Source organism: Taurulus bubalis (assembly GCF_910589615.1).
Source record: "Taurulus bubalis genome assembly, chromosome: 19".
Lineage (NCBI taxonomy): Eukaryota > Metazoa > Chordata > Actinopteri > Perciformes > Cottidae > Taurulus > Taurulus bubalis.
Window position 1 is genome coordinate 986,564 of NC_136607.1, and position 23,437 is coordinate 1,010,000.

The 23,437-nt window shown below is 44.3% G+C and overlaps 2 protein-coding genes across 2 annotated transcripts in view; one reads left to right on the plus strand and one right to left on the minus strand.

Moving 5' to 3' along the window:
* Window positions 1–612: 612 nt before the first annotated feature.
* Window positions 613–11,387, minus strand: mfsd14ba (major facilitator superfamily domain containing 14Ba; the record flags this gene model as incomplete). Its single annotated transcript, XM_079234802.1, has 12 exons — window positions 11,283–11,387; window positions 7,258–7,356; window positions 6,328–6,390; window positions 6,103–6,230; window positions 5,260–5,374; window positions 4,140–4,358; window positions 3,881–3,994; window positions 3,010–3,081; window positions 2,428–2,540; window positions 1,907–2,004; window positions 1,633–1,796; window positions 613–885 (listed from the first exon to the last, which is right to left on the minus strand). The coding sequence occupies exons 1-12, from the start codon at window positions 11,355–11,357 to the stop codon at window positions 613–615; spliced, it is 1,533 nt and encodes a 510-aa protein (XP_079090928.1). The 5' UTR covers window positions 11,358–11,387.
* Window positions 11,388–13,664: 2,277 nt separating this feature from the next.
* LOC306751929 (uncharacterized protein) overlaps window positions 13,665–23,437 on the plus strand; it is a gene marked incomplete at both ends in the record, with an annotated part of 12,910 nt that continues 3,137 nt past the window's right edge. The window contains 14 exons of the mRNA XM_079235592.1: window positions 13,665–13,726; window positions 13,854–13,926; window positions 14,053–14,095; window positions 17,114–17,192; window positions 17,851–17,939; window positions 18,049–18,195; window positions 18,323–18,374; window positions 18,555–18,655; window positions 18,930–19,015; window positions 19,922–20,003; window positions 20,090–20,175; window positions 20,271–20,358; window positions 20,918–20,966; window positions 21,114–21,204. Of these exons, the coding sequence (XP_079091718.1) occupies window positions 13,665–13,726; window positions 13,854–13,926; window positions 14,053–14,095; window positions 17,114–17,192; window positions 17,851–17,939; window positions 18,049–18,195; window positions 18,323–18,374; window positions 18,555–18,655; window positions 18,930–19,015; window positions 19,922–20,003; window positions 20,090–20,175; window positions 20,271–20,358; window positions 20,918–20,966; window positions 21,114–21,204 (1,128 nt within the window). The remainder of the gene's footprint in view (window positions 13,727–13,853; window positions 13,927–14,052; window positions 14,096–17,113; window positions 17,193–17,850; window positions 17,940–18,048; window positions 18,196–18,322; window positions 18,375–18,554; window positions 18,656–18,929; window positions 19,016–19,921; window positions 20,004–20,089; window positions 20,176–20,270; window positions 20,359–20,917; window positions 20,967–21,113; window positions 21,205–23,437) is intronic.

Here is a 23,437-nt window from a genome sequence, read left to right on the forward strand (position 1 = left end):
CGCCCCAAAAAAAAGAAATGGAACAAAAACTGCTTAAAAAAACAAAGAAAAGAAAAGAGTATAAATCAACACTGGTGTTTGCAGTAATACGCTGCAGACCGTTTCATTTCGTACAATAACCGATAAGAAATAAACCACAGCATTAAAATACGGTTAAAAATGATACTGAAGGTAAAAAACATCTTTTCTTGTTGATCATAAAAAAACAAATAAAAAAACAAACAATCAATGACTTCAAGCTTAAAGATGAACAACCCTTCTGTTAAAAACCTCAAAAATACTCATCTTTCCCATCCTATGTGGGCGTATCCCAAACCTGGCTGTGGTTGGCCCCGCCTCCTGTCAATCAAACGATGGTTTCCCTTTGAACTGCGCTGCTTTCTGGCAGTCAAATCTTCTCACCAGCAGCTCTTTGCTCCCGCCTCCTTGTGAGAGAACGCGTCCTCATTGGTCGCTCACACGATGCTACGTTGCTCCTCCCGGGCGGCGAGGTAAGCCCCGCCTCCCGGCCACGCTGGGAGCTTCCTCGCTGCCGATCGGCCATCTTCTGACAAAAACAAAAAGTACACTGAGCGCTGCCCCGCAGCAAAGAAAACGCGCCGCCGGTCCCCGTCAGACGACGCTGTCCTGCAGCAGCGGCTCGAAGTCCTCGTCGCTGGCGGCGGGCGGCGCCTCCTCGTCGCTGCCCGGCAGCGGCGTGTTGATGTGGACGCCGGCCAGCGAGGACATGCACTCCTTGCTGTCCGGCGGCGGCTTGTCGCCCAGAGCCAGCTGGGAGGAAGAGGAGGAGCGGGAGGGTTTCTCTGGGATGAAGAGGGCGACGATGAAGGCGAAGACCACGCAGCACGCCCCCAAGAGGAAGGGCGGGCCGGGGATGAGGCCCCGCTGAGAGAGAGAGAGAGAGAGAGAGAGACTTTCATTTACTACTATCTCACCCGGAGCGCCGCTGACTGAAGCAAATCACAAACTGCTCCTATTGGTTGCGAATATGACGAATTTTAGATTACATGCAAAGTCAATGCACAGAGCGAATTGACTTATTTTACTTCATTGACTTCTTTCCTGCACCTCTCATTGGCTGCTACTGGCAAAGCTAACGGCAACGCTAACGGCAACGCTGACGGCAACCTCATCAATGTCCTGATCGTGTATCTGACTGATATTGACAGGTATTTATTTACCATCAGTACACCTTTATTTCTCACTGTGATGGTTGACGTTAATGTCATGAATCTGTCTCACCACCAGATGGCAGCAGCAGGTCTTTACTGTGAAACATGGAGACATGATCTGGATTCAAACTCGTCAAGGAGAGCGCCGTCTCTAACGACGCACGACCAACAAGAGCGGACCAGAAGCCCAGAGGCTGGAGAACCTCTGCTGGAAGGGTTCTGTGTGGACAGGACCGGTACTGTACCTCAGTGGGACAGGACCGGTACTGTACCTCAGTGGGACCGGTACTGTACCTCAGTGGGACAGGGACAGGTACTGTACCTCAGTGGGACAGGTACTGTACCTCTGTGGGACAGGTACTGTACCTCAGTGGGACAGGTACTGTACCTCAGTGGGACAGGGACAGGTACTGTACCTCTGTGGGACAGGGACAGTACCTCAGTGGGACAGGTACTGTACCTCAGTGGGACTCTGCACAGGGAGGGGGTCCACGTTGAACTCTCCCTGGATGGGGTCCAGGGTGTTGAGCTCCACGTTGAAGAGGAAGAAGATGAACCCGTACAACGCTGGACCCAGACCGTTACACAGGCCTCTGATGCCTGTGATCATGCCCTGGACCACACCTGCAGGGGGGAGAGGGCTTAGTGGAGAGTAAAGTACTGAAGGACGGGAGAGGAGAGGAGAGGAAGGAAGAGGACAGGAGAGAGGAGAGGAGGAGAGATGTTCTCGTCACCTTGTTTATCAGGATCAGCAGACTGTGACACCAGAGCAGAGACAGCTGGGAAGGTGATGGAGGACATCGCTGCTACAGCACCAGCTGCCCATATCATCCTGCACACACACACACACACACACACACACACACACACACACACACACACACACACACACACACACACACACACACACATTAAGCTCACATTAAGACTCAGTCTACAGAGTTCTTGTTTTGAGGCAGCGTTCTAAAAACCGTCCCAGCATGCCATTTTCGAGCCACATAACTAACGTGAGCTTAATTAGCTAGCTTAGCCACAGCTGATGAACATCTGCTAGCAACACTTTCCATAAGTCAGAATTGATGCTCATCAGCTAGAACTGAGAAGCCGCTTGTGTCTTTTCTCTTCTGTCTAGAACAAAGTTCCAAGTCTGACTGTCCGGTCTAACAAACAATGTTTATGATGTTAGCTATTACTAATCATGTCAAATTGCTAATTGGCTTCATGGTGACACCAGAGTCGGGGGTTAGAGTCTCACCATGGCTCTGATCCCAGGCCGTACCAGGCCAGCTGGAGGACCTGGAAGCCCAAACCCAACAGAACGGTGTTTTTATTACCCAGAGTCCTCATCAGCAGAGTGAGGAGGAGAGTCTGGGGAGGGAGATGAACGGGTGGTTTTATATTTATACAACAAGCCTTGTACTAAGAAACATGTACAATTCAATACAAAGTAGCTAAAGCTGTGCTAGCATGAGCGGTTTGCACTATTGTATATGAATCTAAAACATTCAGATCCCACGTCCTGCATGCGTTTATTCATGCTAGTTGTTAGCTAGCCAAACAGAAGTTAATCTTCTTTAGCGGTGAAGGACCGGCCCTGATTTGCATATTTTGCAGGGAACTGAAGACAGATGCTATTAGAACTATAATGTGACGATGAAGATGCATCCATTATAAATTATAATGTGACGATGAAGAGGCATCCATTATATCGCTACATGAAAGTAAAGGTGTATTAAATTACATCGAAATTAAACCCAGACGGGTGACACTAGAAATGAGGAGTGTAGATGGAGCGTTTGCGTGATCGGGGTTCGTTGTGTTCCTCCTGAGGGGTTACCTGTGCTATGATGGACAGGATGCCCACCACTCCAATGAACACAGCGATGGTGGTGGAGGAGAAGTTTATGACCTGGAGGGACAGAGAAACGCGTGTTAAACGTACTTCATGCTCACAGAAACACAACCGTTTTAAATGTGTTTAAAGGACGTTAAAGACGTTCAGAAGTGCTCGTCCAGCATATTGTTGGGGACCCAAGGCATGCAGTGTCCAAGTTAGAGCAATTTATATTTTATACTAATAAACTTTAAAAAGCTAAGCAGTAAAAGCGCCACGCCACTAGATGACCAGATGCATCATCAGAAGCACACTGCATGTAGAACAAGGCCTGGTGGGTTTGGTGGAGAGCCAGAGGCCAACTAGGTGGCATCATCAGCATAGAAATGGACCTGGCAATGGAAAACTGGAAACTGCAGGGGGCCCAATATCGATCCTTGTGGGATTCCTTTATTGGCAACAACGGTCTGAGCTTCACCAGGAAGATGACTTCAACCAGCTGTACGCAGAAATATCAACTAAAGGAAAGATTATTTAACAGAACCGTAAGGTTGTTCACTACAGCAGAGATGTTTTCCACATTAAGGGAGTTTTGCCAGAGTTTGGAAATGTGTATTAAAATGTGTATTAAAATGTGTACACTGAGGTAAGAAAGTGTCCTTACCAGGCAACTTTCCTATGTTTAAGTTTATCAAGGCATTATATCTCCGGGTAGATATTTGACCAACTAAATTCAGTTAAAATGTAAACTTTTGTTGACGTTATGGTGCGAAATAATAGTGGAAACTATTAAATCTTTAAAATTCACACACATTAAAAAGCAGTTCATATTGTTAGTGCTAGCAGTAATGCTAGTGTTCTGAAGCTACTGCACCTGTCTCAGGTAGAGGAAGAAGCTGGAATACTGTCCGGCTTCCGGCAGGTAGGACAGGAACACCGTGATGCAGATCAGTAACACTGTGGGGTCCTGACCCACCTTCCTCAGAGACTGAGGAGAGACAGCAGATACAACCCATGTTACGTCTATGAAATGCTGCTAACTCACATCCACTGGATCATATGTTACTGACACACTGTGTTCAAAGACAACTCATCAACCCATAAGAGAGCGTTGCAGGTGATTGGTTACTGACGGTGAAGGGGTCCGCCTGCTCCCAGGATATGGGCGCCCCCCAGGTGTTGAGCCTCATCTTGTCCGGCAGAGACTCGGGGACGGCCAGCAGGATGAAGCAGATGTCAGCCAGGGCGATCAGCGTGGCCACCAGCACCACCAGGTTGTCCCCGTACCAGGCCGACAGGTAGGCGCCGATGGCCGGGCTCGTCACCAGGCTGGCCGCGAAGGTAGCCGACACCTGGGGGGAGGGGGGGGGGGGGGATGTTAAAGGCCAGAAAACACAGTAAAAGCTGCACCAGGGTTCATACACATTCTGACCAATGGGCTTCATGATGTTTCCATGACTTTAACCAAATGTCCATTACAAACATTTAGCGAAATCTGGGTGTAAACAGTAAAAAGTGAGTAAATGTAGTATTTAAACTAACAATGAGAATACAAAGCATACAGTAAACCTTAAATGACTCAAATGAATGAGACAATAGTTTGATTAAAAGAATAAACATTTATATAGATGCCTGTATGTATGCCTGCTGATATTTTGAGTCTTTCTTTTAAAAGTATATTCATTATTTCAAACTCAGCGTAAATGAACGTCATGAACACATGAATATAACACATTTACATGAACACATGAATATAACACATTTACATGACTTTTACTAAACTTTGGGGATTTTATTTTTTTCACGGACTTTTCCAGGCCTGAAAATAACCATTTTAAACTCCATGACTGTTCAGGTTCTCCATGAGCGTATGAACGCTGCTGCACTTCATTCGTTGAAGCCAAGAAGCGAAGCTGCTGGGAGACGGTGTGGTGAACATTGCATCGCAGTAAGGACAGAGCGTAATGATCACTGTCTGATAGGATCCAGTTCGCGTTTTTTGTTGAAATCATTTTCATAGACGTCTCTCATTTTCATGTTATCAAAGACTGGAAAACTGGTCAATGTTTGCCAGGTTTTTTCAGGACACTTAAAGGGCAAAAACCCTGTAAGTGTTAAAATGGTTGACATCAACATTGGATGGATGATGAGCATATACATTAAATGTATGTTCTTCAGTACTGTACTTGTCTCTCTTGTCCACTGTATTCATGTCTAAGAGGTATATGTTTAGTTACACAACACACTCCTTACCAGACCGTAGGCTGTGCTCCTCTCTCTTTCGTCCGTCACGTCGGCTACGTAGGCGAAGACGACGGAGAAGGTGACAGAGAACGCTCCGGACATGGAGATCATGGCGAAGTACCACCTGCAGAGCGGTGAGAGGGAAACACTGAGCGGTGAGAGGGAAACACTGAGCGGTGAGAGGGAAACACTGAGCGATGAGAGGGAAACACTGAGCGGTGAGAGGGAAACACTGAGCGGTGAGAGGGAAACACTGAGCGGTCAAAGGGAAACACTGAGCGGTGAGAGGGAACCACTGAGCGGTGAGAGGGAAACACTGAGCGGTGAGAGGGAAACACTGAGCGGTCAAAGGGAAACACTGAGCGGTGAGAGGGAAACACTGAGCGGTCAAAGGGAAACACTGAGCGGTGAGAGGGAAACAATGAGCGGTGAGAGGGAAACACTGAGCGGTGAGAGGGAAACAATGAGCGGTGAGAGGGAAACAATGAGCGGTCAAAGGGAAACACTGAGCGGTGAGAGGGAAACAATGAGCGGTCAAAGGGAAACACTGAGCGGTGAGAGGGAAACAATGAGCGGTCAAAGGGAAACACTGAGCGGTGAGAGGGAAACACTGAGCAGTCAAAGGGAAACACTGAGCGGTGAGAGGGAAACACTGAGCGGTGAGAGGGAAACACTGAGCGGTGAGAGGGAAACACTGAGCGGTGAGAGGGAAACACTGAGCGGTGAGAGGGAAACACTGAGCGGTGAGAGGGAAACGCTGAGCGGTGAGAGGGAAACACTGAGCGGTGAGAGGGAAACGCCTCCATCTCACACTAATCACGAGTGTGCGGCAGAGAGAACAGGAAGTCCTACCAGGGGCTGAGCCTCATGAGGGGGATCGGGGCGCAGGTGAAGAAGACGGTGACCAAGAGGAAGGTCCGCCGGCCCCACACGTCCGACAAGGCGCCGATCAGAGGAGCCGACATGAACGACAGCAGACCCTGGACACGGAGAGGCGGAGTCAGTGGCAACGCAAACAACCCGTCTCCAACGTTCTCTTTTAAAGCGTGGAACAAGCGGAGGCTTTGGAGTTCTTACCTTCACGCCCTGAATGAGGCCGTTCATCAGGAAGGTGTGCTGGGGAAACGTTTCATGTAAAACCTGCAGAGAGACAACGCAGATGATCACTGAGACCGGACCCGGACTGCTTTTTAATACCATTAAAACATACATTTACTCAGCCTAAACTTCTGTATATCAGCCTTTGAAGAGCACCTGAGCGTGCTGTTTTATCTTGAACACACGTCTTCATTCATTAAAAAACACATTTAAATCCTGAGCCTGCTTTCCTCCCCGTGACCCCGTGACCCCGTGCAGTGACGCTCCCTGTAACTGACCCTGAAGAGCTGCTTTTCATAGGGTGACTATTTTTTGCAAGCTTTTATTTTGTAAGTGTCTTTGTATGTTTTGGGTCCTTTTATTTTTTAAGCCCTTCAAGCGAGACCGAAAGTATTATGTCAATTTAGTAACGTGACTCCGTTTTAGAAGCAGGTCAAAATGAAGGTAGCTGTCTGAAGTAAAAAAGACAAAGTAGGAACGGCCAAGCAGCTTGTTTTATTGGGTTTTATTATTATATACGTTTTGTGACTTTGTTTTAGTTAACCTGTCAATGTGTAATTAAATGTATGTAATAAGATGCTAACGTTAGCAACCCTTTTCACACTTGTAAGAGCTCATTTTGTTCATGTGTCCCACAGCTCTTACGCTGATTCTGGGAGATGGATTGAAAAAAGTACCACCAAGTACAGCAGGTGATAGCTGGACGAGTCCCTTACTATAATAAAGCCTCTACTAAAGAAGCAAAGGAGCGGTTGAATCAGGAAATATCTGAGAGCAGACGTCGTATTCCTATTCAGACCGGCTCTGCAGCTCAAGGCAGACCTCCTCCTAGACGCTGACCCAACAGGGTTTGAACTAGACTGTGGTTCCTGACCCCAGATCAGCTGCTAGCGGCTCGGCGTTACTCACGGTGAGCATGGGCGTGGTGAGCAGCCCCCAGGCGAAGAACTCCAGGAAGATCACCACCACGGCGTGATACACACTGGGCCTGCCGATGCCCTGCTGGAGCTGCAACAAACACACACACGCACACGCACACACACACACACACACACACACACACACACACAGTTAGTTAACTGGGAGGAGTTTCAAAGACGTGCTTGTTTTCATGCAGCCCGAAGAAAGATGGCATCCGACTGAATTATGGGAATTACAGGATGTGCAGGAATCTTTGTATGAATCCTTTTGACCTTTTATATAGCCCAACATCACAAACACAAATTCCCCTCAGAGCTTTACAGTCTGTAACATAACATCCTGTCCCGGGACCTCACATCGGATCAGGAAGAACTCCCCAAATAAAGATAGTAAAAACCCTTTCACAGAGGAAACAGGAAGAAGCTTCAAGAGAGCAACATCCCTCTCCAGGATGGACAGAAGAATAGATGTCATGTGAGTTACAGCACATTACACGAATATGACATAAATGATCCATACAATGAGTAGTATATGCATGGACTGGATATGCATGGAAGGCTACCTGTAGACTATGATCTACCTGAGGTTACTGTAGACTATGATCTACCTGAGGTTACTGTAGACTATGATCTACCTGAGGTTACCTGTAGAGTGTGTAGACTATGATCTACCTGAGGTTACTGTAGACTATGATCTACCTGAGGTACCTGTAGACTATGATCTACCTGAGGTTACTGTAGACTATGATCTACCTGAGGTTACTGTAGACTATGATCTACCTGAGGTTATTGTCGACTATGATCTACCTGAGGTTACTGTAGACTATGATCTACCTGAGGTTACCTGTAGACTATGATCTACCTGAGGTTACTGTAGACTATGATCTACCTGAGGTTACTGTAGACTATGATCTACCTGAGGTTACCTGTAGAGTGTGTAGACTATGATCTACCTGAGGTTACTGTAGACTATGATCTACCTGAGGTACCTGTAGACTATGATCTACCTGAGGTTACTGTAGACTATGATCTACCTGAGGTTACTGTAGACTATGATCTACCTGAGGTTATTGTCGACTATGATCTACCTGAGGTTACTGTAGACTATGATCTACCTGAGGTTACCTGTAGACTATGATCTACCTGAGGTTACTGTAGACTATGATCTACCTGAGGTACCTGTAGACTATGATCTACCTGAGGTTACTGTAGACTATGATCTACCTGAGGTTACTGTAGACTATGATCTACCTAAGGTTACTGTCGACTATGATCTACCTGAGGTTACTGTAGACTATGATCTACCTGAGGTTACTGTAGACTATGATCTACCTGAGGTTACCTGTAGACTATGATCTACCTGAGGTTACTGTCGACTATGATCTACCTGAGGTTACCTGTAGACTATGATCTACATGAGGTTACTGTAGACTATGATCTACCTGAGGTACCTGTAGAGTGTGTAGACTATGATCTACCTGAGGTTACCTGTAGACTATGATCTACCTGAGGTTACCTGTAGAGTGTGTAGACTATGATCTACCTGAGGTTACTGTAGACTATGATCTACCTGAGGTTACTGTAGACTATGATCTACCTGAGGTTACCTGTAGAGTGTGTAGACTATGATCTACCTGAGGTCACTGTAGACTATGATCTACCTGAGGTTACCTGTAGAGTGTGTAGACTATGATCTACCTGAGGTTACTGTAGACTATGATCTACCTGAGGTTACTGTAGACTATGATCTACCTGAGGTTACTGTAGATTATGATCTACCTGAGGTTACTGTAGACTATGATCTACCTGAGGTTACCTGTAGACTATGATCTACCTGAGGTTACTGTAGACTATGATCTACCTGAGGTTACCTGTAGAGTGTGTAGACTATGATCTACCTGAGGTTACTGTAGACTATGATCTACCTGAGGCTACCTGTAGAGTGTGTAGACTATGATCTACCTGAGGTTACCTGTAGAGTGTGTAGACTATGATCTACCTGAGGTTACTGTAGATTATGATCTACCTGAGGTTACTGTAGACTATGATCTACCTGAGGTTACCTGTAGACTATGATCTACCTGAGGTTACTGTAGACTATGATCTACCTGAGGTTACCTGTAGACTATAAACTACCTGAGGCTACCTGTAGAGTGTGTAGACTATGATCTACCTGAGGTTACTGTAGACTATGATCTACCTGAGGTTACCTGTAGACTATGATCTACCTGAGGCTACCTGTAGAGTGTGTAGACTATGATCTACCTGAGGTTACCTGTAGAGTGTGTAGACTATGATCTACCTGAGGTTACTGTAGACTATGATCTACCTGAGGTTACCTGTAGAGTGTGTAGACTATGATCTACCTGAGGTTACTGTAGACTATGATCTACCTGAGGTTACTGTAGACTATGATCTACCTGAGGTTACCTGTAGAGTGTGTAAACTATGATCTACCTGAGGTTACTGTAGACTATGATCTACCTGAGGTTACTGTAGACTATGATCTACCTGAGGTTACTGTAGATTATGATCTACCTGAGGTTACTGTAGATTATGATCTACCTGAGGTTACTGTAGACTATGATCTACCTGAGGTTACCTGTAGACTATGATCTACCTGAGGCTACCTGTAGAGTGTGTAGACTATGATCTACCTGAGGTTACTGTAGACTATGATCTACCTGAGGTTACCTGTAGACTATGATCTACCTGAGGCTACCTGTAGAGTGTGTAGACTATGATCTACCTGAGGTTACTGTAGACTATGATCTACCTGAGGTTACTGCAGACTATGATCTACCTGAGGTTACTGTAGATTATGATCTACCTGAGGTTACTGTAGATTATGATCTACCTGAGATTACTGTAGACTATGATCTACCTGAGGTTACCTGTAAACTATGATCTACCTGAGGTTACTGTAGACTATGATCTACCTGAGGTTACCTGTAGACTATGATCTACCTGAGGTTACTGTAGACTATGATCTACCTGAGGTTACCTGTAGAGTGTGTAGACTATGACGTATTTTTCTATTTATAATACAATAGAAAAACTAATGTGCAAACTTTTGTTTTTCAGAAGTTGTAAAATTAGTGTGAATGATTAAACTGACTGACTTTATGTTTCTGCTCTGGGTTTCATTCAGAGTTTAGTCAACGTTTGAGTTTAGAGTTGTGTAATATTAAGCCTTATTATGTTTGTATAACCTTACTTATACCTAATACTCATAACTATGTTCATTCATTACATTACATCACCTCCTGGAACCACGATGAGACGAACCCTCATTTTAATATCACCTCTCTGTTTGGTTAAAAACTACATCTGTGTATTATTCATGAGGGACGTGGAGCTGCGTCCCGACAGAGGACTGTTGTGTAACGGCTAATGGATCCATCCCGACCATCATCATCCTCATCATCCTCACACCAGCGGAGCCACGTTACACACACACACACACACACACACACACACACACACACACACACACACACACACACACACACACACACACACACAGATCTCCATCCCACAAAAACACAGCCATTTTGGACCAGAGCTGCTCGGTTTCGCTGTAGTGATCCATTCATTTGATCATATCTGTATCTATATATCTATATATAGAATATATATATCTATATATATATATATATATATATATATATATATATATATATATATATTATTGTGATATTTATCCCCTCAGCAACCGAACCGTCAGTAGACATTTGGTTGTTTCGAGCAGCTTCATGGAGGAGATGCTATATTTAAATGAACCATGAATCCATAAAGGAGCCTCTTATGTTTTAATATCCTGTGACGTCATACGCGCACTGACCGCTTTTTGTTGTTGTTGTTTTATAACAGAAATGCTTATTATACATGTGTGTACATAATCACAGGCTATGTATATTTATCCCACATTGATCTCCTGGACTAACGGTAAACTGCTGTGTGTGGATGATAGCTAATAGAACGGGAATAAGATGGCGGCTGCTCTGCACCCACCGCGGCTCCATCCTTCAGGATGATCTTCTTCACGAGCAGAACCCGCCCGGGTCCCGCCGGCGGCTCGCCCGGCATCTCCTCGCACCTGCCGCGGGTCACGAAGCATCCATGCCGCGTAGATATCCGCGGTTCTCCGGGTTCTTCCAGGGTTCCTTCCTTGCGTAGCCCCGAGAGGCTGAACCGAGCTAACGGTAGATAACCGGGAGTTCACCGAGCTGAGGCCGCGTCACCGTGAACTAGTCCCGCTTCAGTCCGACCGCTCAGTCCGCAGCTCCTGGTACCGCGCGCTCACACCGGCAAGCTGGACAGAGGCAGGACGGTGCTTCCGGTTTGTGTGGAGCTCCTTTTTCAAAATAAAAGCGCGATTTGTTTTACACACCATGTATGTTTTCACATACAAGGAATTTGTCCTGGCGGGAGGTGCATAACATTTAACATTTACCAATGAACATTTAACAATAAACATAAAACAGAGTGCAATAAATGGGAGCATGAATATTTACAATTGGATCTACTACCTGACAACTTGTATGAACACCTTGTATGAACAACTTGTATGAACCTTATGAACAACTTGTATGAACAAATTGTATGAACAACTTGTATGAACCTTATGAACAACTTGTATGAACAACTTGTATGAACCTTATATGAACAACTTGTATGAAAATGGTGTTTACCAATTTGTCAAACTATGTTTAAAAATATATATTTTTGTATCATTTTATTTTGAAAAATAAGAGGGATTCCGGTGTGTTGGGCGGTGGCAGACGCAGCTTCACGAACAGTGCGCGTCACGTGTCGGCGGCTGAGGTTGTGGTGCATGTGCAGCGGGTGTGTGTGAATAAAACATGATTAAAAAAAAAAGAAAGAGCGGTGATGGAGGCGAACGTGACCAGTGGGCTGACGTCACCAGAGAACCAGATGGTCACGGATCACATCCCGGTTACTTCAGCTCTTAAATAAGAACCATATTATCATGATGTCACCTTTTGTTTAAATCTCTGCTTCATCCTTATGACGTCACAGAAGAGGCAATCATTCATTGTCTTTAAAGGAAATAAAGCCCCTGCTATTTACATTTATTATTAAATGCGCGATTTGTATAATAATAATATTAATTAATTATTAATAATAATAATAATAATAATAATAATAATAGTTTTAAAGCGCGGTGACCAGTGAGGCGGCCGTATGAGCAGTAATTACAGCTTCAGAGTACTTTTCATAGCTACATTATACTGTGGTACTCATATGATTCTACATGAAGCTGATTATACACATGTACTTTTACTCATACTTTCACGATATGAAGATCATAATACTTGTCTTGAGCTACTTTTACTGTGATACTTTGATACTTTACCTACGTAAAGCCGATAATACGTGTGTACTTTACTGTGTTTTTTACGAGAGCATTACGCTCACTGGATGCAGGGTTACTTGTGGTTCCCAGAGTGTTAAAAAGTAGGTTGGGGGCTAGAGCTTTCAGTTATCAGGCTCCTCTTCTGTGGAATCAGCTTCCACTTTCAGTCCGGGGGGCAGACAGTCACCTCATTTAAGAGTAGACTGAAGACTTTCCTCTTTGATGGCGCTTATAGTTAGGGCTGTTTCAGGCTTATAGTTAGGGCTGTTTCAGGCTTATAGTTAGGGCTGTTTCAGGCTTATAGTTAGGGCTGTTTCAGGCTTATAGTTAGGGCTCAGGTTTGCCCTGGTCCAGCCCCTAGATATGCTGCTATAGGCCTAGACTGCTGGGGGAAATCATAGGATACACTGAGCTCCTTCTGCTTAATGGATCGTGGCTACCTGGATCATGGACCATGTATACTACTCAATATATGAATAATTTTCATATAATAATAATATTTTTTTTTCATATTCATGTAATGTGTTGTAACTCCGTTACGTTATTCATTCTGGTCACATGACATCTATTGCTTCTGTCCATCTGGGAAGAGGGATCCTCCTCTGTTGCTCTCCCTCAGGTTTCTTACCTTTTTTCCCTGTGAAAGGGTTTTTACTATCTTTATTGGGGGAGTTTTTCCTGATCCGATGTGAGGTCCCGGGACAGGGATGTCATGTGTACAGATTGTAAAGCCCTCCGAGGCAAACTTGTATTTGTGATGTTGGGCTATACAAAATAAACTGAATTGAATTGAATTGTCTTCAGTCAAAGCACCAGGATAGAGTTTCCTCTTCTCTCCGTCCTGTCAGCGCTCACCTGGCCAGTGTGTTTGAACACGTTGCTGGGCAACAGGGCACCTGCAGAGCAAAGTGTTGTTACCTGTAAAGTGAGACTCGGGTGGACAGCTGAGGACGGCGGTCTGAGACTCATCAATGAAACAGAGACAACAACTCGAAACCGAGGACTCAAACGAGAAGATGGCGTTAGCCAGCGGCCACTGGCTGGACAGAGAGGTGAGGGGAGAGGCGCCCAGGCCCAGGTGAGGCTCTTTGTTTTACTCATCCACGACGACCCATCCACCTCCAGGAGCCATGTTTATACATGAACTCATTAAGTGGAGCGGTGTCAAGATGGAAACACGCTTCAGATTGTGTTGTGTGTCACAGACACGGCCACGCTGTAGCTGTGGCGGGAAACGTGGCCTTCCTGTTCGGAGGAGCCTCCAGCGTCAACCAAGAGGTGACTTCTAGTTCAAGGAGGTTTCACAAAGAGCGGCCTGCTTTACATTTACTACAAAACATTAAACATGGCCGACACGTGGAACCCGGTGGTAACGGTCTGCTAAATCTCTTCTCATCCATTCAGGAGGACATCACTGTTTACTTCAGCGACTTCTACATGCTAACAGGTACACATGAACATGTAGACCTGATCTGCATATGTATATATATATACATATATAATAGGAGCAGATCCGGTCTATATATATATATATATATATATATATATATATATATATATATATATATATATATATATATATATATATATATATATATATATATATATATGTATATATATATATATATATATATATATATATGTATATATATATATATATATATATATATACATATATATATATATATATATATATATATATATATATATATATCTCTATCTCTCTCTATATATATATAACAATATATATATATATATATATATATATATATATATATATAGAGAGAGAGAGAGAGAGAGAGAGAGAGAGAGAGAGAACATTTTGTTATTAATGTCCACATGGATAGATGAATGTCATCTAATTCATGTTTACACTTGTAATAGCTCATTTATGTCATATTTGTTCCATAGCTCTGGAGATTGATTGTGAAGGAGAAAAGGATCAATGTTTGTCATAATGAGGCTGACCATGAATAAAGGAAGTATCGGTGCGCTTCACCATTGTCCGGCTGGGGTCCGCTACATATATATATATATATATACATACATATATATATATATATATATATATATATATATATATATATATATATATATATATATATATATATATATATATATATATATACACCAGAACTGTATTATATGGTGGAGGATGAGTTGGTGGAAAGAAGCTGCCTGAAGTCTTTTATTGTCCTTTAGCTCTTCTCAGGCTCCTCTTCTCACCAACATCCCTGATGATCAGTAGATGTGCCAATGATGTTCTGGGTGGTTTTAGTTAACCGCTGTAGAGCCTCCTGTCCTGGGCCGTAACAATCCCATGTCCGTTTGTAATGTCAGGATGCTTTCTTCTTCTTCTTCTTTTTCTTCTTCTTCTTCTTCTTCTTCTTCTTCTTCTTCTTCTTCTTCTTCTTCTTCTTCTTCTTCTTCTTCTCCTGTTTCTAAAATTACCAATCAGCTCCTGGGTTTTACTGACGCTCAGCAGTAGTTTGGTCTCCGAGCATCACTCTCCGTATGAAGCTGTTAGTAATGCGGCTGATGGAGGTGTTGTCATCTGCAAATGTCACAACAGAGTTTTCATCATGTTGGGGGGTAACAGTTGTCTCCGAGGTTCAGAAGGTCTGAAGATGATGTTACTTTATCCTGTGCGTAGAAGATATTTAAGGTACCTCGTCAACAAATTCTCCTCCTAATGGGTTAAATTCCGACGCTTGGTCAGTGGTATACGCTTCAATCTATGATGATGTAAGTAGCCCTTTAGCGTCAGTTTTGAACGTGTCAACGTGTCAGTTTTGAACGTGTTTTCTAAGATGGTGGTTAACATTAAACTTGACTGACAAACGAGTCGCGCGACTAGCGAGTGACAAACAGCTAGCAACAAACGACTGGCGACAAACGGCTGGCAAGTGACAAACAACTAGCGAGTAACAAACAACTAGCAAGTGACAAACGACTAGCGAGTAACAAACAACTAGCAAGTGACAAATGACTAGCGAGGAACAAACAACTAGCAAGTGACAAACGACTAGCGAGGAACAAACAACTAACAAGTGACAAACGACTAGCGAGTAACACACAACTATCGAGTGACAAACGACTAGCAAGTGACAAACGACTAGCGAGTAACAAACGACTAGCAAGTGACAAACGACTAGCGAGTAACACACAACTAGCGAGTAACAAACGACTAGCAAGTGACAAACGACTAGCAAGTGACAAACGACTAGCGAGTGACAAACAGCTAGCAACAAACGACTGGCGACAAACGGCTGGCAAGTGACAAACGACTAGCGAGTAACAAACAACTAGCAAGTGACAAACGACTAGCGAGTAACACACAACTAGCGAGTGACAAACGACTAGCAAGTGACAAACGACTAGCGAGTGACAAAGGCAGGGCTCTCAAGTGTCACGCATTGAGCGTGACTGTCACGCATTTCGGTCTTAAGTCACGCCCTCCCGCCACACATCGTATTTCTCACGCTGAAAAAAAACTCTAGGCTATTTAATGTGCCGCAGCGCGCAAACATGACCTGGTCGTGCTGCCCTCACCATGAAGGAATCAAGCACGTCTCCCCCGAATCGCCTGGACTCATCAGCCAATCAAAAAAAAGAAATGGGCTACACGAATAGCCAATCAGAGAAACATATCTGTTGTATCTGGGTGAAACGTAATCCAGCAACCAATGAAAATTAAGCTAATAATAATAATATGGGTGGGAGGGGGGCTGGTCTGTGGGCATGTCACTCTTACCTGTCTTAAAAACTTGAGAGCCCTGCAAACGACTAGCAAGTGACAAACGACTAGCGAGTGACAAACGACTAGCAAGTGACAAACAACTAGCGAGTGACAAACAACTAGCGAGTGACAAACGACTAGCAAGTGACAAACGACTAGCGAGTGACAAACAACTAGCAAGTGACAAACGACTAGCGAGTGACAAACAACTAGCGAGTGACAAACGACTAGCAAGTGACAAACGACTAGCGAGTGACAAACGACTAGCGAGTGACAAACAACTAGCAAGTGACAAACGACTAGCGAGTGACAAACAACTAGCAAGTGACAAACGACTAGCGAGTGACAAACAACTAGCGAGTGACAAACGACTAGCAAGTGACAAACGACTAGCGAGTGACAAACGACTAGCGAGTGACAAACAACTAGCAAGTGACAAACGACTAGCGAGTGACAAACGACTAGCGAGTGACAAACGACTAGCAAGTGACAAACGACTAGCGAGTGACAAACGACTAGCGAGTGACAAACGACTAGCGAGTGACAAACGACTAGCAAGTGACAAACGACTAGCGAGTGACAAACAACTAGCAAGTGACAAACAACTAGCGAGAAACAAACGACTAGCGAGTGACAAACGACTAGCGAGTGACAAAGTTATGAAGCTGAGCTGCTGTGACTGAAGATAAAATAACTAATGACCAGATATTGTGTTGTTGTTTGTAGTTTCTCCTGATGATGTGACGTGGGAGCAGATACCTCAGAGCGGAGAAGTTCCCTCAGCCAGAGAAGGACCCACTCTTTGGTAAACTACAGCGCTGACTGGGTTAGCTTGATGTTTGTGGGAACTGCAGCGCACTACGCGGTTCACATGGAAAACCTGTGGAGGGCAGCAATGTGCATTTGCTGCATCCGGTCGCAACTTTAACAAGAAGTGGGGTGCACACGGTTAGCTTGTGTTAGCTCGTATGTTACACAAATAGCATACAGTTAGCGCATATGCTTAATGGTTAGCGTATAGTTAGCTTGTGTTAGCTGAAATGCTAAATGAATAGTGTATAGTGGGCTTGGGTTGTGCTAGATGATAGCATACAGCTAGCTTGGTGTAACACATATGCTAAATGGATTGCGTACTGTTAGCTTGGGTTAGCTCATATGCTAGGTGATTGTTATTGGGTTTAGGGTCGCCAACTATCCCATGAAATGCAGAATCATCTGGTGAAGACACGTTCCGTATAGAACTGATCACTTAGAATAGCATAGTCCTGAGTGAATTTACCAGTTCAAAGCCGACGTTCAGTAAGTGCTTCAACGTGAAAATACAGAACGTATTGCTGTGTGTCAGTCATATCAGACGTGGGCGAGACAAATGTAGATATTATACTTCTTTTATCGGCACAAAGTCTCCATATGCTGATTCCCGATGGCGGTCGTCTGTACTGTTCATCTTGCTTCCTTTCAAGTGTTGTGAGAGGAAAGCTGTATCTGTTTGGAGGAGCGTCCGGCCCCGACGCCACCGAGTGTCTCCCGGGAGTCTACAGCTTCGACATAGGTGAGGACCAGCAGGTGCAGAGCAGGAGGACCAGCTGGCTCTGTTTGTTGCTTTAGTGTGACGTTGAAATGAAGCCTCACAGCGATGTGACGCGCTTCCTTTCCCTCAGTGTCTCTGACGTGGGATCGCTTGGCAGTCGGGGGCGTGGCCCTCAGAACCCTCCGACACAGCGCTGTTGCCGTGGGAGAAAACATCTACGCGTACGGAGGCCTTCTGGGAGGGAATCCAACCGACGACCTCATGGTCTTCAACGCAGGTCCATATACATCATCATCGTCATCATCTTGATTAAAGGAGCATATTCTGGTTGTTACTGTGTTTACCCATGTGTGCATAAAGAGACCCGGATGCAGAGTTCAGGTTCTGGGTTCTCTCTGTTTCAGCGTCTCTCACCTGGACGCCGGTGAAGACCAGCGGCTCGCTGCCTCCTGCCCTGTAAGGCGCTCTTTAACAGAGGAATTCATCTCAGGGACGTATTACATGAACATGCTCAGGGGATGTGGTGTCTCATCAACACTGACGTGTGTGTGTGTGTGTGTGTGTGTGTGTGTGTGTGTGCGTGTGTGTGTGTGTGTGTGCATGTGCGTGTGTGTGTGTCCGTGTGTGTGTGTGCAGTTGGGGTCAGAGTTTCGCTCTGGTGGGAGATCAGGTGTTCATGTCTGGAGGTTATGAAGCAGGTGGAGACTTCTGTAAAGACTTCCATGTCCTCAACACAGGTAATAAATAAAATAACACCTGTGAGGGATTTGTGTGTTCAGTGTTTTATATTGGGTCAGGTAACTTCATCTGCCAGTTATAATCAAAGTCTGTTCTACTTTTAGAAGTACAAATACTTTTGACTTGAAATCAATATTAATTAAAAAATGTAGAGAAAGGAGAATTTAAATCGAATGTAATATATAATGCGTAGGCGTAGGCGTCCTGGACTTCCATACAGGTGTAGTTCTTTAAAGGCTCTTCACAGATCACACACTACTTTTTTTCTTTCAGAGAACTTACAGTGGCAGAAGAGGGAGGTGAAGGGGGAATCACCTGCAGCCTGCAGCGGACAAACACTGAGTGCACACCATGATAAAGTACACACACACACACACACACACACACACACACACACACACACACACACACACAGGTTTACAGGGAATGCTTATACGCAGCAGCAGGAGAGGGCGGTCGCGTCCGCATTCATAGCTCATGTCATAATCATTCATTATGTAAACAGCTGATCGTCTTGCTCATGGTCTTGTTTTGCCGACACAACAGTTCAAAAAGTAAATTTATTCTAACAAAAAACAAAAAAAGGCTTAAAAAAAACACTAACTTACAGGATAGAGGTAAACAGACTTTCTCACAGGGGAAGGGGCAGTAAGACCCAGTACGATCCACCACTGGGGCAGGAGACCAACAGGGTTTAAATACACAGGGGAGGCAGGGAACAATCAGGGACAAGGCAGACAATCAGCAGACAATCACAGGGGCAGGAAGTGCAGGGAACACAGAGGACACACGAGACAAGGACTACAAAGTAAAACAGGAAACAAGACAAACTCACATCATGACACGTTGTGACATATTTCTCACTATTTCAAGCTACAACCCGCTGTAGAGATTTAAAAGCTGGGAAGCTTTGGGCCTTATATTCAATAATACGAGATGGACGCTGCCAGGCAGCAGCAGCTTAATGGTTGTCACATGGATGGATTTTTATTATTATATAAATTGTTGTTGTTATGTTGAATGTCAGCTCCATGAACACTATTAGTTAGCCAGTTATAAAACCCAGCAAACATAAACATCACCACAGATGCTATAAAGGATGTTGTTAAAGAGGTGCACGTCTCTATCCATTAATATAAGTAGCAGTTGTAAAAAACATATTTTCCCATTTCATATATTTAAGAATATATTTTTCCTATGTATGGATTATGACTGAACTGTTGGTTGTTGTGATGATGATGAATGTAACCTTTGACCCCGTGGAGGATATCTACCTGTTTGGCGGCAAAAGCACGACTGAAGACGGCACGGAGACGCCTTCCAATGAAATCCATAAGCTCAGTATTTGTGAGTGAGACGCCAGCGAATATGAAAGCAGGATTCTTCTAAAGAAAGAGTTATGTTTTCACATATTTCACGTGGTTTCTCTCCAGCTAAGATGAAGTGGAAGGTTCCTCTGTACGTTGGAATTCCTCCGGCGCGCCGCCACGGACACAGCGCCTTCATCCTGCACAGCCATGTCAGTGTGCCGCCAATTACTTAAGGAATGGCTTCACTTATGTTTTATTATTGTCTTATAATATCTCACTTTTTGTTTCTTCTTCTGGTTGACAGCTGTATGTGTTTGGAGGGAAGAATGAGGAGCAGGAGTTTAATGACCTGAAAGTGATGAAACTCATTAACCCCTCAGAGAGACAACCAGGTACATCACTCACATTTGTGTTATTGCCCTTTTCTAACCTCAACATAATCGTTCATTTTGTGGAGTGGCATGGCCCGCGAAAGGGGGCGTGGTCCCGGGTAACTTTTGGAGTCTAACATATTTACGAATAAAAGCCAGAATTGTATGTGTTTTAGTCAAGCCAAATTCAACTTTTAACGTAAAATTAAGTTAGCGTAGATATTAACACAACAGAGGGGAGTTGCAGTTCACGTATACGGCCACAAGAGGCCACCATTTCCAACATTTGTCCATCCCCACTGATCGTTTTCTTTCTTTATCCGTGTCTAACAGGGTTTCATCGATATACTGTACATACAGACACACATAGGTGCTGCTAGAGGAACATGAGGTCATTAAAATGAAAGGGTTCATCCACTGTGGGGCAGGAACGGACCATGAAATCCATTGAAATGGGGACAATAGATTTTGTGGAGAGAATAGTAGAAATGTGGAGACCGGGTCACACTTTTTGGACCAACAGGTTTAATGGTGTTGAAGTAGTTGCATTGAGATGAATGTGAAACCTCTTCCTCAACAGTGATGAAGGAGATCCTTTCAGAGTTTGGTCTGCAGGGAGTCAGCCACAGGTCGGCAGCTGCTGTGCACGCTCCTGTGTTGTGTTTCATCCGTGGTGTGGTGTGTGTCTGCAGTTTCAGAGCTCGTGTCACGCTCTGGTGGAGTCTCATCTCTCAGTTTTAACGACTTGGTTTCATTCTGGGGTTGACTGGTTACAGCTTCACCCCCACAAAGGTCCCCAACGTGCGCTACGAGCTGGGCGAGGCCGCTCCGCTCAACCCGTCCAGGAACGCTGCGGCGAACGCACAGGTGAAGACGTCCAGCAATGTATTCAGGTTATAGCATTTAGAAAAATAATGAACAAAGATTTTCAGTTTTGCAACAGCATCCTGTGTGCATGTTGTCATATCAGCAGCATTGTAAAGGTGGAGAAGTGACTGGCTGGATGTATGGGTCCAAAAACAGTATATAGTAGTATATAGTAGTATATAGTTACAGTAAGAGCAGTATCAGTAGTAATAGTGAAGGTACTTCCACACAGCAAGTTGCTACGGCTGCATTTATGGACTGGCAACACAATTGTTCTGCAGAAGTAATATTGGTACTTTTTGCAGTAGTATCAGTAGGTGTAGCAGTGGCAGTAGTAGTAGTAGTAGTAGTAGCAGTAGCAGCAGTAGTAACAGTAGTATCAGTGGGTGTAGCAGTGGCAGTAGTAGTAGTAGTAGTAGTAGCAGTAGCAGCAGTAGTAACAGTAGTATCAGTGGGTGTAGCAGTAGTAGTAGTAGTAGTAGTAGTAGTAGTAGCAGTAGCAGCAGTAGTAACAGTAGTATCAGTAGGTGTAGCAGTAGCAGTAGTAGTAGTAGTAGTAGTAGTAGTAGTAGTAGTAGTAGCAGCAGTAGTAACAGTAGTATCAGTGGGTGTAGCAGTAGTAGTAGTAGTAGTAGTAGTAGTAGTAGCAGTAGCAGCAGTAGTAACAGTAGTATCAGTAGGTGTAGCAGTAGCAGTAGTAGTAGTAGTAGTAGTAGCAGCAGTAGTAGTAGTAACAGTAGTATCAGTGGGTGTAGCAGTAGTAGTAGTAGTAGTAGTAGTAGTAGTAGTAGCAGTAGCAGCAGTAGTAACAGTAGTATCAGTAGGTGTAGCAGTAGTAGTAGTAGTAGTAGTAGTAGTAGTAGTAGCAGTAGCAGTAGTAACAGTAGTATCAGTAGGTGTAGCAGTGGCAGTAGTAGTAGTAGTAGTAGCAGTAGTAGTAGTAACAGTAGTATCAGTAGGTGTAGCAGTGGCAGTAGTAGTAGTAGTAGTAGCAGTAGTAGAAGCAGTAGTAGTAGTAACAGTAGTATCAGTAGGTGTAGCAGTGGCAGTAGTAGTAGTAGTAGTAGCAGTAGTAGTAGCAGTAGTAGTAGTAACAGTAGTATCAGTAGGTGTAGCAGTGGCAGTAGTAGTAGTAGTAGTAGCAGTAGTAGTAGTAACAGTAGTATCAGTGGGTGTAGCAGTGGCAGTAGTAGTAGTAGTAGTAGCAGTAGCAGTAGTAACAGTAGTATCAGTGGGTGTAGCAGTGGCAGTAGTAGTAGTAGTAGTAGTAGTAGTAGCAGCAGTAGTAACAGTAGTATCAGTGGGTGTAGCAGTGGCAGTAGTAGTAGTAGTAGTAGTAGTAGTAGTAGTAGTAGCAGCAGTAGTAACAGTAGTATCAGTGGGTGTAGCAGTGGCAGTAGTAGTAGTAGTAGTAGCAGTAGCAGCAGTAGTAACAGTAGTATCAGTGGGTGTAGCAGTAGCAGTAGTAGTAGTAGTAGTAGTAGTAGTATCTGATAGTAACTGATAGTAGTATCAGTGGGTGTAGCAGTGGCAGTAGTAGCAGTAGTAGTAGTAGTAGTAGTAGTAGCAGCAGTAGTAACAGTAGTATCAGTGGGTGTAGCAGTAGCAGTAGTAGCAGCAGCCTACTAGTAGCAGAAATAGTGATACGTGTGACAGTAGCTGTAGTAGTAGCATGTAGCCGTAGCAGCAGTAGTAGCAGATGTAGTAGTGGTACTTTTGACAGTAATAGTAGTAACATGTAGCAGTGGCAGCAGTAGTACAAGCAAGTATTAGTTGTACTTGTTGCAGTCGTAGTAGTAATAGTAGTAGCAGTACTAGCAGAAGTATAAGTGGTTCTTGTTTCAGTAGTAGTAGCAGTATGTGTAGCAGTGCCAGCAGTACTAGCAGATGTAGTAGTACCAGCAGTAGTACCAGCAGTAGTAGTACCAGTAGTAGTACCAGCAGTAGTACCAGCAGTAGTAGTACCAGTAGTAGTACCAGCAGTAGTACCAGCAGTAGTACCAGTAGTAGTACCAGCAGTAGTACCAGCAGTAGTAGTACCAGTAGTAGTACCAGTAGTAGTACCAGCAGTAGTACCAGCAGTAGTACCAGTAGTAGTACCAGTAGTAGTACCAGCAGTAGTAGTACCAGTAGTAGTACCAGCAGTAGTACCAGCAGTAGTACCAGTAGTAGTACCAGCAGTAGTAGTACCAGTAGTAGTACCAGCAGTAGTACCAGTAGTAGTACCAGTAGT